A 16,903-nucleotide genomic window follows, 5' to 3' on the forward strand; every position below is an offset into this window, starting at 1 on the left:
CAAACCTGGGAAAATATTTGCTTTTAAATGACTGGCTGGTCTTGTCATATCAATATTTCTAATAAAAGAGTCACCAAAATATTCCTTTTGATTATTTCACTGACCAAAAGACTCCTGGTTAATCTTAAATAACTTAATTACAATAGAGCACCCTATAGAGTTCTATCCATTTGTTGAACATGCTAGAATATAGATACAAAGCCATTTTTTTTACTTAAAATTTGAGCCCCACTAAATGTAAAAAGTAGTTAAATAAACATAGAATTTCATTTTTAGCCAATTATCTAGATTTTAGAAAATACTAGTTTTCCTTAAGTGAGAACCTAAAAATAATGTTCTTGGGTCTTGAACCACAATTACAATTTACTAAAAATGTACTTCATCTATTTTTGTTAACAAGAACTTTAAATATACAATTTAATGATGCAGATATAAAACATAATATATCTTTTAATTTGAACTAAAATTGAGGGGAGGACCAGAAGTTATATTTCCTTTTTTAGTTCAAAGTCCATAGTCTTCATAAGGATGGATCCCAATAAAAGAAGATTTTAACTATTTCTCTGACTAGGATTTTTGCCTATTCATTAGAATAGCTCAATGTGTCCCCAAAAAAATGACACCTGTCAAAGTGCAGTCTCAAATCTAGAACACACTCACTTGAGAATGCAAATAGTCACCAGAGACTGGACAGTAGGGAAAATGAGGAACTGTTCAATAGGTACAAAGTTTTCGTTGTGTTAGATTACTAAGTTCTAGAAATCTGCTAACATAGGACCTATAGTTAACAATAACTCAAAATTTGTTGTTGGGGGTATAGCTTGGTGGTAGAGCCCTTGCCTACTATGCATGAAACCCTGTACCAGTACCTCAAAAAAAATTAAGAAGGTAGACCTCATGTTAAGTGTGCTTCATACACACACACATATACACACAGAAAAATAAAATTGGGGGGAGCACAACTTTGGGAAGTGTTGGCTATGCTTATGACCTTGCTTATGATAATACTCTGATGGGTGTTCGCTTATGTGCAAAATGCACTGAATTAATTATGTGTGGTTCTTTGTTTATCAATTATACCTCAATAAAGCTGTTTTTGTTTTGTTTTGTTTTGTTTTGTTTTTTTAAGAAGAAGAAGGCACCTGCTATAGTCCTTTCCCAAATCCCTTCAGAAGGGACAGGAGAAAATAAGTCTCATGGCAAAATTTTGCTTAGGTCCAATCCCTCTTCACATAGGCATCCTTCCAAAGGAAATGTGAACTGCTGATTATAAAAGTGTTTTTGTATCTGAGTAAGAAAGGAAAACCTATTACCTATTGTGTAAACAAACAAGCATAAGGACAAGGAAGACCAGCTGTTACAGCCAGCATAATTATAATATACAGAAGTCTTCAAAATGCTGATAATTAATTGATCAAGACTTCCTGTATTGTTTCTCCCAGATCTCAATCATTTACCACAATGACAAGAAAATGATTTTGGTAGTTGACAGACGACATGTCAAGAGCATGGACAATGAAAAGATGAAAATACCCTTTACAGATATATTCATTGGAGGGGCTCCCCCAGAAATATTACAATCCAGGTAATTTTTTCTTTAGTTAAATAGCTGTTTGTTTCTAATGATATACTGGTGTGTATTCAGTATCCAGAAGAGGTTCAGTAACAGGTGTAAGCATCCCTACCTGCTACCTTTACATGCATTACTAGGTGCAGGCACACATTCATGTACCTAGGCATCCATACCTGAAGGTCCTCTGCAGCCCATTCTTATAACCTCCCTAAGTTAGCATCTCATAGATGTAACTTACAGTTATTTAAATTATTGCATTGCTCTTAGAATATAATATAATGCAATATTTCTTTTGACAAGAGCAAAACATGTATATTGTGTAAAGATGAAAAAGCATTGTGTTCAATTATTTTTGGTTTAAACTTAATTGATTTTGAATGCTCTAATAGTATCTGCAATACTTATCTTCAGGTTATCCAAGGGGTTGGAGTTATGTATACTGAAATATTATTCTAGTGTATTCAAAAATTCAACCTTACTGTAGTCAATTAATAGAATCAGAGACTATAAAACTGAGAGGGCACTATATGTGTGTGTGTGTGTGTGTGTGTGTGTGTGTATTACATAATCTGTATGTGATAATGTAAATTAATGGATTTTGAAAACTATAAAGGCGTAAACAAGTTGTCTTGAGTCAAAATAAAACTCCTCAATAGGAAAAGATTAGACATTGCTGTGTTCTTGTCAAAGAAAGCTTGAGAACATGAATGATTATAAAGCCATTACAAATAACTATAAATAAACTCAAATTGCATAGCCTATGTGTGCAGGGTAATGTCACTATTATCACCATATCAGTGAAGATTCCCTTTCTTTTCCAGGACCCTAAGGGCACACCTTCCCTTAGATATCAATTTCAGGGGATGTATGAAGGGTTTCCAGTTCCAAAAGAAAGATTTCAATTTACTAGAGCAGACAGAAACCCTAGGAGTTGGTTATGGATGCCCAGAAGACTCTCTTGTAAGTACCATTCGGTCAAAAGCTTTGAAATAAATAGACACAGAATCTCAGAAGCTGGAAAAGCCCTTTTAGCTTTTCTGAGATCCTAGGTACATCTTGAGTTTCTTTCTGCCACCAGCAGAAAGAACCATTAAGCTAGAAAGGCTGTGAAGCTCCTCTGTGACTTGTGCAGTTGCTTTAGGTTTTTGTGGGTGGGGCATCTGAAGCCCAGACAGGCTGCTTGAGCATCACTAATCACTCAGGGTGAAGGAAAGTGAAGAAATTTCTAACAGAAACCACATCCCTTAAAAGAATACAGAGGGAACGCTGGCATGCCTGAATGCCACCACAAACCATAAGTTAAACCCTGAACTACTATATAGAAACTAGTGACTAAGGCCCTTTCTATATGAGAAATTGACATAATAAGCATTTACAATTATAAATTATTATATTCACTTTTGTTGGCACACAGATATCTCGTAGAGCATATTTCAATGGACAGAGTTTCATTGCTTCAGTTCAGAAAATATCTTTCTTTGATGGCTTTGAAGGAGGTTTTAATTTCCGAACATTACAACCAAATGGATTACTGTTCTATCATACTTCGGGGGTAAGTATTTGTTGTTCCCCTAGGAAACTTCTTTGTGATAAGTGTTTTAACTATGAATGAATTTTTATTAAAAGTGAGTTTCTATTCAGATTTTGACTTACACAGACACATGCAGAATGTCACATTTCAGACACTGTAAAATATTATGTGTTTTGTACATCAGGAGTTCTTAACCTGAGATTCACAGACCCATTGCTTAGAAGAGAATTTAAGGAGTCTGTGAACATGGATATGGATGGTAAAAAATATGTCTTTATTTTATGTAGCTAAAATTTATCATTCTTCGAATAAAAACATGGCAACAATAACAATAGTGTTAGCAGTACCTGTGATTTTGTCATTAAAAGAAATCACAAATAATTTTATTTCACATTACAATTGTGATAGCTATTTGCAAATATAATTTTTGTTCATGGCTACTTCCAATTTTAGAAGTAATTAGGTCTTCTACTAGATCCTATTATTTAATGCCTTAATCAAGGAGTGTGTACATATATATGTTACCATAACAGATCTATTGCTTTAAAATTTTGAATACTATTTAAATATAGTTGATTTCCTTTCTTCCTGAATAGTCTGTCTTTAAAACATTATTTTATGAAGAACTCCATATGTATAACCAAATTCCCAAAAGCATTCATGGCCCAAAAAGGAAATGGTAAGAACCTCTCTATATTATGAAGAAACATATCTGTGATTTAATCTGTAAATAGAAAAGAACATATAGACTTCACTGTTCTTGAATTTTTCTTACTATGTTTGAGCTTAGCTTATAAAGATATTATTTCAAGAATAAAACTAAAATATGTATAGGTTTGGTGACCCTAAGATCCTACTGATATATCTCAAAGAGCTGTCACACTAGTATATATACTAATGCTCCCAATCAGAATTTTTGAAAGCAACTTTATATCCATCACATTCACATTCAATTTAATTTAAGTAGGTAGCATCTGTGAGAATTTTTCCAAAGTATTTTGGACTTCTGTGCCCAAAGCTGCCTCAGATTACCCTGATTAGTTAAAAAGCAGGGTTTTTTAATTCACAAAAAGTAGTTTGTTTTGAATAGAACTCAAGGAAACTGTGCACTGAGGGTTGACAGAAGTTGGTGCCCATATAAGGAAAGAGAAGCAGGATTATTATCTGCCAATACTTTAAGACAAGCAATAAGCAAATTCAGAAAAAGAAGTAACTTCTGCTTTTTAAAACTTCTCTTCTGCCTCTATAAGTTAAAAAAAAAAGTGAAACATTTAAAAAGCCAAACTAGTAACTTAAATCTTACCTAGTCTTCTAGCTACATCCTCAAGGAGATTCAAATATTGCCTTTTTGAAAGAAATTAAATGAGACAGATGATAGAGTAGAAATGCCTGAGATAGGAAGATGACTAGGACAACTCTCAGAATAACAAAATCACCAACATTTTCAGCTCAAAATGTAGAAGTATCTTTTTTCCATTGAGACATGTCTAATTTTGTAAGCAACACCAATACAAGCAAAAGTGGGGGTTTTGTTGTTATTCATTGAAATTGCTGGGCAAGAAATTGCCTATACACTGTTTATTCCTTTAAGCAGTACTCTTAAATAAATGTTTAAACTGTGCCCATTTTTTTAGGTCCCTGCACTCCCTACTTAAAACCTGTGCTTGCATTTCAGTCAGATGTGTTTTCCATTTCACTGGATAATGGTACTGTCACCATGAATGTCAAGGGCATCAAGGTTCGTTCGGCAAGTAAGCAGTACAATGATGGGCTGTCCCACTTCATCATAACCTCTGTCTCACCCGGAAGGTATAGCTCCTCACCTAATGTTCTTCCCACCATGTGTCTTTATTTGTAAGACATAATTCTGTCAAATGCTACTGTGAATAATAGATTATTCTATTGCTTTTCTACTGTTTAAAAAAATGTGAAAGGAACAGATTTGTGTTATTTTTCTTTTTTTAAAAAAAATGCTATTACTTTTTAAGACATGCCAAATAAATCATCATCAAGTTACTTAAAGGATTTTTCCCAATAAAATGAACGGTTACAATCTTCTTGAGGGCAGTGCCTACTCACGCTATGTACTGAATGGATTTTAATGTGTTGTTGCACATAGAAGGAACTCAGCAAATACTGGTCTTGTTTAATAAGGATAGTGGAATGTGATAGACATCATTATCCAAAGTACATGTATGAATTGGATGTCAACATACTTTATATACAAACAGAGTTATGAAAAATTGTGGTATATATGTGTAATAAGAATTGTAATGCATTCCACTGTCATTTTTTTAAATCAATTAAAAAAAAAACAAGAGAAAAAAAATAAATTTTAAACTGACCAATTAAGGATGCTACATTTGTGGCCACATTTTAAAAGTTCTGGCTTTGCATTAAATTGCATGATTCTGTATTTTCTTTTTCATAATAAGAAAAATGGGAAATAAACCTCTGTTGTAGTTTGATGCTCATCTATGTCCACTTCTGGTTTTTGATGTCCACCCATCAAAGAAAATATTTAGTAGGCATTTTCTAGACTCCATTTCCAATAAAGACAAAACCACCCAATGTACTTTGCAATCAAAATGATCTCCCACAACTGTGATTAAGTGATCACTGTGAGGTGTCTGTTTTTTTTTTTTTCTCCACCCAAGAAATAATACAAATGATTAGTTGTTTGACCTTCTTGCTCTAGGAGTTTAAATTCCAATGGTTTTGGGGGCAGGGGTTGCATATAGAACTATTCAACTATTTTATCCTGGGCCTCATGAAGAACCTGGAAACTCTTTGTTTTTTCATTAATCAGATGTTACATTTCAGTTCCATAAGAAAACCTGCTTATTTAACTAGAGAGAAACTCAAGGTAAAATGGTAACTGCTCAGTATGTAAAAAAAGCTTTTTATTTTGCAGATACGAACTCGTAGTAGATAAAAACAGAAATGTAAATAGTAATTCTTCCAATGGGAAAGCAGAACAAATTCAAGCAGGTGAAAAGAAGTTTTACTTCGGTGGCTCACCCATCAGTCCCCAGTATGCTAACTTCACTGGCTGTATAAGTAATGCCTACTTTACCAGGTATAATATTTTTATTACCTAGTTTTATTCAAGCCAAAAAGAGTGAGTTTCTTTTATGGTTAACAAGGAACTTAATAAAAATAGGAGCAGCTCAGAGGGCTTAGATACTATATCTTTTGCTATGATATAGGATTGGTTTATATGGCATGAACTATTTCATGGACTCCAAAAACAGCACACTCTGTGTAGCTTTCCAACAAACCAGCTCTAATATAAAGCAAGCCTTGAGAAACTAAAAAAAAAATTATTACCAATAAATCTATACAGTTGATTTTAAAAGATCAAGATAGTAGTGAAAATATTTACATAATTAAAGTTGAGAAGTGTGAAATTGATCAGAGGCACTAGATGGCAGTAATTAAAAGCTCATATGTTTTTGAACAAATGACATACTTGGATTTGTGTGTAGGGGTTTTTTTCCCCTATTATATTTGTATTACTGTGGCTAAGTAAACCTTCATTTCTGTACCTACAAGATGCAGATAGTAATAGTACTTATTTGGTAGACTTGTTCTACAGAATAAATGAAATAATACACATAAAGCACCATGCACAGCACCTATTACACAACAGCCTATAAATATTAGATGTAATTATTTTGCACTTATTATTAATGGTGTACTATAGAGTAATATGCCAAAATCCTTGTTCAAAGTTTAATAAAGTCTTGATTTAATGCATGACTTTTTAAAAAGCCATTAATCTTAACAAAGACAATAAAGTTCCTCAAGTGCACAAACAAGCAAGGGAGACTTTAGTGCAGACAAAGAAACACAGAAGTAGACCCAGTTGTCCAGAGTGTGATGAGGGAAATAACGTTCATTTGTCAGAAAGTGTGGTGCCAGGTACATGGTTGATAATTAATTGCTCAAATGATAATTTCAAGGATTCTTGTTAAGATAGTGACAGGTAAGGACCCATCCCACATGCAAAAAAAAAAAAAACTTTTTGAATTGTCAGAGTTCTTTGACTGTCATAGCTTTCATCATATAATTCTGAACAATGTTTTTAAAGTTATTTTTTCCTCCCTTACAAATACAGGTTGGATAGAGATGTGGAGGTTGAAGATTTCCAGCGGTATTCTGAAAAGGTCCACACTTCTCTTTATGAGTGTCCCATTGAGTCTTCACCATTGTTTCTACTTCACAAAAAAGGAAAAAATTCCTCAAAGCCTAAAACAAGCCAGAATAAGAAGGTAAAAGATACTGCTGTGCAGATTTTCCACCTGCCCTCATATTCCATGCATGCAACTCTAGACATGATTGCTTTATAGAATTTACTCTAATTTGCAACTATGTACATATGAAAGATAGAATTCTTGCAGTATCAGATATTCCAGTTTACTAGCTTTGTCGCCTCCATTCTTGTTCTCAAAGAAACATGTCCAATCACCTGTTTACTCTTACCTCCAACTACTTTCCAATGCAATGGTTAAAATTGTTCTGTTATTAATTTGCGTAAATCATATTTATTGTTTAGTACTACTATTCTCTAGTATCATTTGCTTTCATATAATTATCTCAAACTTTGTCACAATCATGGAAATTATTAAAGTCTGTGATTTTTACCATTTCCCCTCCTTCTTGACATTTACTTCAACCATTTATGTGCAAGTGATCTATGACATCATCCAGACCCGTTCCCTCATCAAAATCTTAAGTTTTAAAATTCTATTCTCTGATTACTATTCTTTCTCATTCATTTAGTATGTGTGTTATTTACCTTCATTACAAATGAAATCCTAATCCCTTCTCATTCTTCCAGTAATGGTCTAATTTTAACATTGCACTCAGGTGTCAAGGCTCCCATGCTGGCCCAAGCCATTATCATCTCTCATCTGAATTACTGTCATAGTCACGGAATAGATTTCCTCACTTCTGCATTGTTTCCTGATGGTCTACTCTCAACATGACACCCAAACCCTTATAACTATAAACCATATCATGTCACTCCTCCGAATTCAGAGTAAAAGCCCAAGTCCCTGCAATTCATAAGAGGCCCAGTGTGATCCATGCCCCTTTCCCTCTCTGAGTCCCTCTCCTCCCACTTGCCTACCTCATTCGCTCTTCTGCCCACACCAGCATTTTTACTATTACTAAAGTAGGCCACCTGCACTTCCACCTTAGGATCTTTATTCAAGGTTTCTTTCTACCTAGACCATTCTTCCTCCAACTTCTGGGATCACTTAACTCTTGACCACCTATTTGTTACCACAGCAGGCCTCCTGCCTCCTACCAGCACTACTGATATCCTTTGCCCTTTTCTATTTGTTCTTTTTTCCTTAGTGAAGAATATAGCTACCACACTTAATGTAGCTACGTGAAGCTTGCTAGATGTAGTTTTAATAGCTACTAAGAAATACATGTGGCCTCTGGTTTAATTTTTTTTCAAGGATTAAAGGATTGGTATTATAATAATTTATTTTTGCAATCATTGTCTAATATTCCTTTTTATGCATTGTTATAATTCATTTAACCACTAATAGGCTTTCAGCTGTTCCAGTTCCCTACTTTTACAGGTGAACATTCTTAGACATAAATTCTTGAGTATACTGCTGAATAAGTATTTAGGATAGATTCCAGGAGGTAGAATTACTAGATCTAGCAAATTACTTTCCAAAAAGCTAACACCGATTTGTTATTCCCCATGGATACTTGAGAATATATGTCTTACCAACTATGTTCTAGACGTACATTTTTTCATAGTTTGTATGTTTCAAATTTAATTGGGGAAACAATTTCTCATTTAGTTTGTAATGTAATAATGAGTATTTTATGTAGTGCAATGGACATCCTTAAGGAGTGTCTAGCCAGCTAGTGTCTTCTCTAAGAACTGATTCTTTACCCACAGGGTAAGTCCTATCACCTCCCTGGATTTAGATGATTGAACCAGTGGAGATCATGTGAACTAAGCTGGACTTGAGATTCTGTTCCTTGGACTCTTAGAACCTAGAGAGCCTAGCTTGAGCTGGTGATTGAATAGAAAGCCCTGAGAACTGTATGTTAATCATGCACAGATAAAGCAAGCTGCTTTCTAGAAAGAATGAGAAGTTGTCCTGCTGAGAAAGAATAATGAAAGCAGACTCTCTGAGAGACAAACCTCCAAAAAAGGAATGCTCTGGTGCTTTTTAGCTTTCCAATTCCTGCTTCTGGCCCCCGGTGGGATCCTGCTATGTCTTATCTTGGTTTATATAAGATAGCATCATATCCCTCTTTTTCTTCAATAGCTCAAGTAGCTTAGCTAGTATCTCACACACAAACCTCTCCCCCACCAAAAAAAAAAAAAATCTTGCTAAACTGAACTTGGTACAAGTAGGATTATATCTAACAGGCCCTTGGAGAAAAAAATTATTCTGGCTAAGTAAATGTCATTGGGATTTACTAATAACCCACACACATATAACTTTTAAATGTAATCTTTGTATTTGAAGTAATCAGTTATAACTTGTCTTTGTCTTTTTGATCTGTATTAAGAGCATGGAGGCACAAAAGTAACAAGTATCTGGTTACCATATAGCAAGACACCAGAGTTTACTCATTTTTGCTACAGACAAAAAACAGATACTACTTGTTCTATGCATTCCCACACTGAGGCAGAGTAAGGAAAGCTAGTCAGTTAAGACACTGTGGTCCACAGAACCCCATGCTTTGCTGAGCCCCTGGGATCTAATTCACTGTTGCACTCTCACCAAGGGTAAGTGAATGCACTAATTGAGAAAGCGTGAGATCTTCTCTACCAAGACAGAGAAAATAGAGAAGACTCAGAGTTGGGGGAAGTCCACAATCCCTACCAAACCCATACTCTTACCCCTACCCTCTAGCCCCTGTGTAAAACATGTCAACGCTAGGCCCCTCAATGAAACAAAGGTGAACATATTTTCCATTAATATATTCTACTAGTATTGGAAAACAGCATAGGGTATGGAAAAAATTTCTCAAGATATATAGAGGGGGGAAAAGTCTCCCTGTAGGCCCACTCTAGCTCATTCTGCAATTTATGGCTTGAAACTATGGCTATTCCATGTAGGTGAGGCCTGAACCAAAAACTATTGATAACTAGGTATATTTCTTCCATCCAAGAGAGAAACCTTGCTTTTGTAGCAGCGAGTCAGTTTCTGGGTTCTGATGGCTATGTTCAGAAGGAAAGAGGGGAAAGTGGGAACCAAATGGGCTTTACTTTAGGATGTGTGTATCTATGAGGCCTATCTCCCTTTCTCCAACCTAACCACCACTGCAGAACCCAACTGGAGGAACTATTGTTCCAGGGTAAAGTCACTGGTACAGCTATCTGCCCTTTAACTAACCTGCCACCATACCAAAATTTTGAGAATAATTCTGGGATTTGGCTGGAGCACTGAATTTTTTGGAGGTTTTAACTTTTTCTCATATGAGATTAGGCATTTCATTATCACTCTGTTCCAATCTGCATTACAGATTCCAGAAATTTCACATTACTTTGTTCTGCTGGTAAAAACCCTCTGAGATTTCCAGAACAGCTGTGGATTTATTTTTATGTGAATAGTTCTTCAAACATTTCAATGGGAATTAAGGATGGGGGGATGTGCATAAAATTGTCTTTTCTCTTGTGGATGTGTAACCGACGTGATTCTGCATTCTGCATTTGGGGTAAAATTGGGAGTTCATAACCCACTTCAATCTAATGTATGAAATATGATATGTCAAGAGCTTTGTAATGTTGTGAACAACCAATAAAAAAAAAGTTTACTGAAAAAAAAATAAAATAAAATTTTCTTTTCTCATCTAACCCTGTCTCTCCTCCTGTTTCTTGCTGTGTTCTCCAGTCCTCCCCATGACAAACATTCCCTCTCCTATCAGGCCAGCCTTTGCTGCAAGCCATCTTCCTGAGTGGGTCACATCTGGCCATTCCCTGCTTTTAAAACCTGTATGCCTCCTTATCACCTAAAAAACAAAACTCAACTCCTAGCACCTAATATCCTTTATATCTGGCACCAACTTGTTTTCTAATTGCTAATTATCCATCTTTCTCCAAATTGATTTTCAGTTCTTGAAAAAACACGGATCATTTCTCACTTTTCTGTTTCCCACTGCGTACCACCCATGGAAGACATGCCAAAACAATGGTTCTTTCCTCTCCACTTTAACCACTGTTAATAGATGGTTGCTTGAATAAGTGAATAAATTATTAAATGATTGAGTTTATTTACATTTACTTTTATTTTGCTTCAGAAATTAAGACTAATCATTAAATATTGGCCTATAGTTTTAAAACTTTAAATTTTAACATCAAAAGTACAATTTGAAAAGCACAATATAATGTTTAGGTTGTTCTGTATTTATTCTGTCACAGATTTTGCCACATATCCTATCACCAAAACTATTCTTAGATATTTTAAAGATGTTGCTAAGTATCTTAACTTTTTACATAGCATGTATAAATAATAATAATGTGTGTTAAGGTGATATTGTTGCCTACATGAGGGTTTTAGTTGATTTTCTCAACGTTATTTTATTGCCATTTTTCCATTTTCACTATTACTTGGGATGTGCACTTAATTTAAATTATAGTTATCTCTATAGCTTCAATTTATCTCTGCTTTACTGTCACAAACTCATGTGGGTTCGTTAACATGGTATGTTTTTGTTGTTACTGCTGCAGCTACTGCCACCATTTACATATGGTGTAGGGGGAGAGAAGAGAGAGGTGCCTTCTATTTCATGAATGAAAAATGCATAAAAAATGCCTACTTTATTATTTGATTATTGATATTAATGGTGAGGACATCACAACTTATTTTTTGCTGCTAGTGTATCACTTTTATACCTTAATTTGGTTTATTCTCTACTTTTATAGGGAGAGAAAAGTAAGGATGCACCTTCATGGGATCCTGCTGGCCTGAAGTTCATAGAGCAGAATGTTCCCAGAGACTCTCTTTGTCACCTTTCCAATCGCCCTAAAGCAATAGAGCATGCCTATCAATATGGAGGGACAGCCAACAGCCGCCAAGAGTTTGAACATTTAAAAGGAGATTTTGGTGAAAAGTAAAGTAACATTCTATGCTTCCAGAAACTTAATCTCACACTCCATCTTTGTTTGCCCACATATCAACTTTTTTCCTATGATCTTTCCTTTCTGAGTCACTTTAATCTGATTATCATCAACGGGTGTTCTAAATAGTATAATTCATGCTTTCCAAGAAATTATGTTCTCTGTGACTATTTTCCCCAAATAAAAGATACATAAACAGCATTCTCCCAGGAGTTTGCAATGTTTGATCAAAAAGAAATGACAATCAAGGACAGGAAAAGGGGGCAAGTTTCAGATGACTCATAATTTAACCTTGGTATCATCCTCACTACTCCACACAAATTGCCTTCAGATTGTAAATGGGAATGCACCTGAATTTCTAGGTTAATTGGGAAAGACACTGAAAATACAAATACATGTATATGTCCATGGCCCTCCAGCTGTCTCAAACCCATCACTTCTTCACAGCGTTCCAAAAGCCTCCAACTATTTACTATTATTGAAAAACAATTTTTATAGCTTTAGTACACAAATATTCTTATGTCATCTACTTCTATCAGTTATACCAGGGAATGCATCTAATAATAAAACTCTAAATCCTTCTAATTTGCTACTTACCTAATAGAAAGAATCAGTATTTTGTATTCTTCAGGAAGAATTTAGAGTTAATGAAACTAGAAGTTATAAATAAAGTTATAAAGTTTATTTTATTTGTAAAAGAACAACTGATAAATATATCTTATACAAACTTGGAACTAAACTTCTAGAAAATTTTCTTTATATACACATTTCTACACAATGGGTTGGCTGCTTTTAAGCATGATATACACTGATTCATTTTTACTTGGAAAATTTTCAATATGTAATTTGGATTGTACACAAATAATATTATTTCTATAAAAATTTCTACATGTATATTGATAATCACTAGTATTTTTCCATACAGATAACCTTCTTTAACATAGAATTTTTACTAAGTTGTAACCATATTGTCAGAGAAAGACACAATAAGATCCTTAACTAAGACAACATTTCCATATGTGGAAATGTATCACTACTATATAATGGAGTAGGAAGAATTTACATTTTTGAACTAACCACACTTACCCATATTCATTAGTAAAACTAACAGCAGTAATGCTGCTTGGGCTAGATAGAATGGCTGCTTATTTATTCTTCCTTATGCTACATTACTTTTAGAAGTGAAAGATTATCCATAGTCTCATTTTACAAATGGTAAGCTTTTTCTTTTCACTTACCAGATCTCAGTTTTCCATAAGTCTGAAAACTCGTTCTTCCCACGGTATGATTTTCTATGTCTCCAATCAAGAAGAGAATGACTTCATGACTCTATTCTTGGCCCATGGTCGCTTGGTTTTCATGTTTAATGTTGGCCACAAGAAACTGAAGATTAGAAGCCAGGAGAAATACAACGATGGATTATGGCATGATGTAAGTTGAAGGCAGAGAATAGCATTAATGGCAAATATACACCACTATCTGAAAGATTGACTCTGATACTCCACCATTGGTCTCTAGAAATAACCTTTTTAAAATTCTGCTGCTTTACACTCAGAGTTCAATTTCAAAAATGTATTAATTCCTTATAAAATTCTTAAATGTACTTTTTAAAGACAGGCAAAGGATGAGTATAATTATTTTAACCAAAGATTCAGTAGCCAATATAAATGGAAGTTTGGTTTCTAATAATTTTTTACTTGAGTTTTTCCCACTGCCTAGAGGTTTCTAATTTCAACAATTATTATTGAATGTCTTTAATAGGCTTTTATAGCTGTGGAAGATATCAAGAGAGTAAATCTGTAAGTCAAGCCACAGAGGGGGAACAAGATGCATTACATTTAGTTACAATCACTTTTAGAGAAGGAGAGACCATGTGAGCTGGTTAACTGGAAAGAGCTTCACATAGATCTTTGCTAAATATAATCAATTTTGAGAAATTAAGCCTGTAGCTTTAAATCATTCTATCTAGGGCTCAGAAAATATACAGATAACTTCCTCTAACACATGAAGTGCTGAAGCCAAGGTGAGCCAGGAAAATACACCCATATATATATAAAGCAAGGACTGGAGACAATCCACAATAAAGACATATGATGTAAAACAAAACAGAATAAAATAAAGGATGAAGTTTCTGACATTCCAAAAACTAGATAGCCAGAAGTCTACTAAACAGAGGAAAAGATAAAACTCCTGACCTTCAGAGAAATGACCACCTTTTTATGAACTTTCTGCATATTTCCCATGGTGTTTCAACTTCAGAGTTGGGAGCAGATATAGAACAGCCTTTTCCTCCATCTTAGGATTTACCTAAGATATGCTATTTTCTTTCTCTCTATCCAGGTGATATTTATTCGGGAAAAGAGCAGTGGTCGACTAATCATTGATGGTCTCCGAGTCCTAGAAGAAAGTCTTCCTCCTTCTGGAGCTGCCTGGAAAATCAAAGGTCCCATTTATTTGGGAGGAGTGGCTCCTGGAAGGGCTGTAAAGAACGTCCAGGTAAGCTATATGGAGCTAAGCCAAGCCATTGACCTTTAGGACTGGAAGGTCACTTCATCCAGGCCCCCATTTTACACACAAGGAAACTAGCATAATTTTTTCCTAAAATTGTAGTTTTGCTGAAGTTGGAACTTCAAAGTGAGTATTGTCCCACAGGCAGTCTGTCCGCCTCAGGACAATACAAAGTCAGGAGTGACCTCTTGATTTTAAAATAGAGGTGAGATGAAAAGTTCCAGAGGTACAAATTATCATGAAAATCACATCTTATGGAGAATCTTATTTGTTTAGCAAGTACCTATATTTTTAATATAAAGAGATACCAAAACCAGAAAGCAAGTCATTCCATTATTGTAATATTCCATTATATTATATTAAATGTTATTATATTAAATGTTTCAGGACATTATGTAAACTATAATTTTATTTCTTAACACACATTCACATATGGAATTTGTAAATGTGTAAGGAATATGGGTACCCAGAAAAGAAGTGAGAAAATAAGCATTATTTTTATAGTTTAAAAATCAAAAATATTCCATCTCTAAAAAGTTGCTTAGCAATAAAAGGACTACATTGAAGAACTAAACTTTAGTTAACATAAATTTGTAAAATGTAAAATTTTTCATAATTCCTATAAACTGATGTTATCAAATACAAAATTCCAGTCTCAAAAAAACTAGTTAAAAAGCAACTCCCCAGAAAATTATTAATTGTTCAGATAGTTAAAATAATTAAGGAATTACTTGGTTTCTCATGGGGCATCTGTGAGTGCTGAGAAAATGGATTTTAAGAAATGTCTTCTTCTTTCAGATTAACTCAGTCTACAGTTTCAGTGGCTGTCTTAGCAATCTCCAGCTCAATGGGGCCTCCATCACATCTGCTTCTCAGACATTTAGTGTGACCCCTTGTTTTGAAGGTCCAATGGAAACAGGAACTTATTTTTCAACAGAAGGAGGATATGTTGTTCTAGGTAACATGAATGCTGTGACTTGAATGTGGTTTACCTTCACTTAAACTCATGTTAATGCTTGATCTCCAATGGAACAATGTTGAGAGATGTTGGGACCTTTAAGAGATGGTTAGGTTGTTAAGAAAGATTAATGCTTTTCAGCCAGGCACAGTGATGCACACCTGTAATCCCAGCAGCTCAGGAGGCTGAGGCAGGAGAATGGCAAGTTCAAAGCCAGCTTCAGCAATGTTGAGGTGCTAAGCTACTCAGTGAGACCCTGTATTTAAATAAAATACAAAATAGGGCTGAGGATATGGCTCAGTAGCCAAGTACCCTTGAGTTTAATCCCCGGTACACACCCGCCACCAAAAAAAAAAAAAAAAAAAGATTAATGCTTTTCTCATGGGGTGAGTTCTCACCCTTCAGGGACTGAATTGGTTATGGCCAGTGGTTTGTTAGACCGTCTAGCACCTCCCCTCCCTCATTCTCACCCTCTTGTACGCATATCCCTTCTACACAAGCATGCTTGCCCTTGCCTTTCCATTTCCACTATGTTCTGGAACCTTCCAGTCCCCAGAACTCTGAGTCAAATAAATCCTTTTTCTTTATAAATCATTCCATCTTAGGTATTCTGTTATAGCAACAGAAAATGGACTTGAAAACATGAGTCATGAAATGCTTTTTCCTGGAGGTGGCTAAGAGGGAACATCAGGCTCGGAGTAAAAGAGCACTTGCCTAGCACCACAAGACACAAGGTTCAATTCCTAGCACTGGCAAAAAAATTAAAAACTAAAATAAGACAAAACTCCTCCAAAAAAATAACCTCTTTTTCCAAGAACCACCATGGTTCCCTTCCACTACGCTAAATCAAATATGCAATTCCTACCTGTTGCTCTACCTTCCCCAGGTTCTTCAGTCCTGCAATCTTCTCAAAGTTGGCCATCTTGACATCTTTAGAATTTCCTGTGCTATTCCATGACCTGAACTGTATTGGCTCTTGGTTACCTTGCTCCTGAAAGTCTTCCCCTACTCCCTCTTAACATGAACCATTGTTCCCACTAAATAAAATTCCACTTTCTCCCTCTGCCCCACAACACTAGTAGATGACACTATCCTTCGGATATCTTATTTCTGGGTTTTTATTCTCCTCAGTCATTACTCTCTTGCTTATTCATTCAACAGTTTTTATTGTGTGCCCCCTGTATGGAAGTTGCCTTGCCAGAGGATGGAATATAATTGTTTTCACAA

At 35.0% G+C, this 16,903-nt stretch overlaps 2 protein-coding genes across 4 annotated transcripts in view; one reads left to right on the top strand and one right to left on the bottom strand.

Moving 5' to 3' along the window:
- Window positions 1-16,903, top strand: part of Lama4 (laminin subunit alpha 4) — a 134,898-nt gene that overhangs the window by 110,715 nt on the left and 7,280 nt on the right. For all 3 annotated transcript variants that reach the window (XM_021734629.3, XM_078019440.1, XM_078019441.1), the window contains 10 exons: window positions 1,443-1,585; window positions 2,395-2,533; window positions 2,988-3,125; window positions 4,780-4,913; window positions 6,019-6,183; window positions 7,225-7,378; window positions 12,016-12,203; window positions 13,452-13,641; window positions 14,551-14,706; window positions 15,517-15,676. In XM_021734629.3, the coding sequence (XP_021590304.1) occupies window positions 1,443-1,585; window positions 2,395-2,533; window positions 2,988-3,125; window positions 4,780-4,913; window positions 6,019-6,183; window positions 7,225-7,378; window positions 12,016-12,203; window positions 13,452-13,641; window positions 14,551-14,706; window positions 15,517-15,676 (1,567 nt within the window). The remainder of the gene's footprint in view (window positions 1-1,442; window positions 1,586-2,394; window positions 2,534-2,987; window positions 3,126-4,779; window positions 4,914-6,018; window positions 6,184-7,224; window positions 7,379-12,015; window positions 12,204-13,451; window positions 13,642-14,550; window positions 14,707-15,516; window positions 15,677-16,903) is intronic.
- The window catches only part of Fam229b (family with sequence similarity 229 member B), a 54,270-nt gene that overhangs the window by 10,273 nt on the left and 27,094 nt on the right, over window positions 1-16,903 (bottom strand). Inside the window, exon 3 of the transcript XR_013424960.1 lies at window positions 13,449-15,932. The gene's annotated coding sequence lies outside the window, so the exon portion shown is untranslated. The remainder of the gene's footprint in view (window positions 1-13,448; window positions 15,933-16,903) is intronic.

This window comes from Ictidomys tridecemlineatus, chromosome 8 (assembly GCF_052094955.1).
Source record: "Ictidomys tridecemlineatus isolate mIctTri1 chromosome 8, mIctTri1.hap1, whole genome shotgun sequence".
NCBI lineage: Eukaryota > Metazoa > Chordata > Mammalia > Rodentia > Sciuridae > Ictidomys > Ictidomys tridecemlineatus.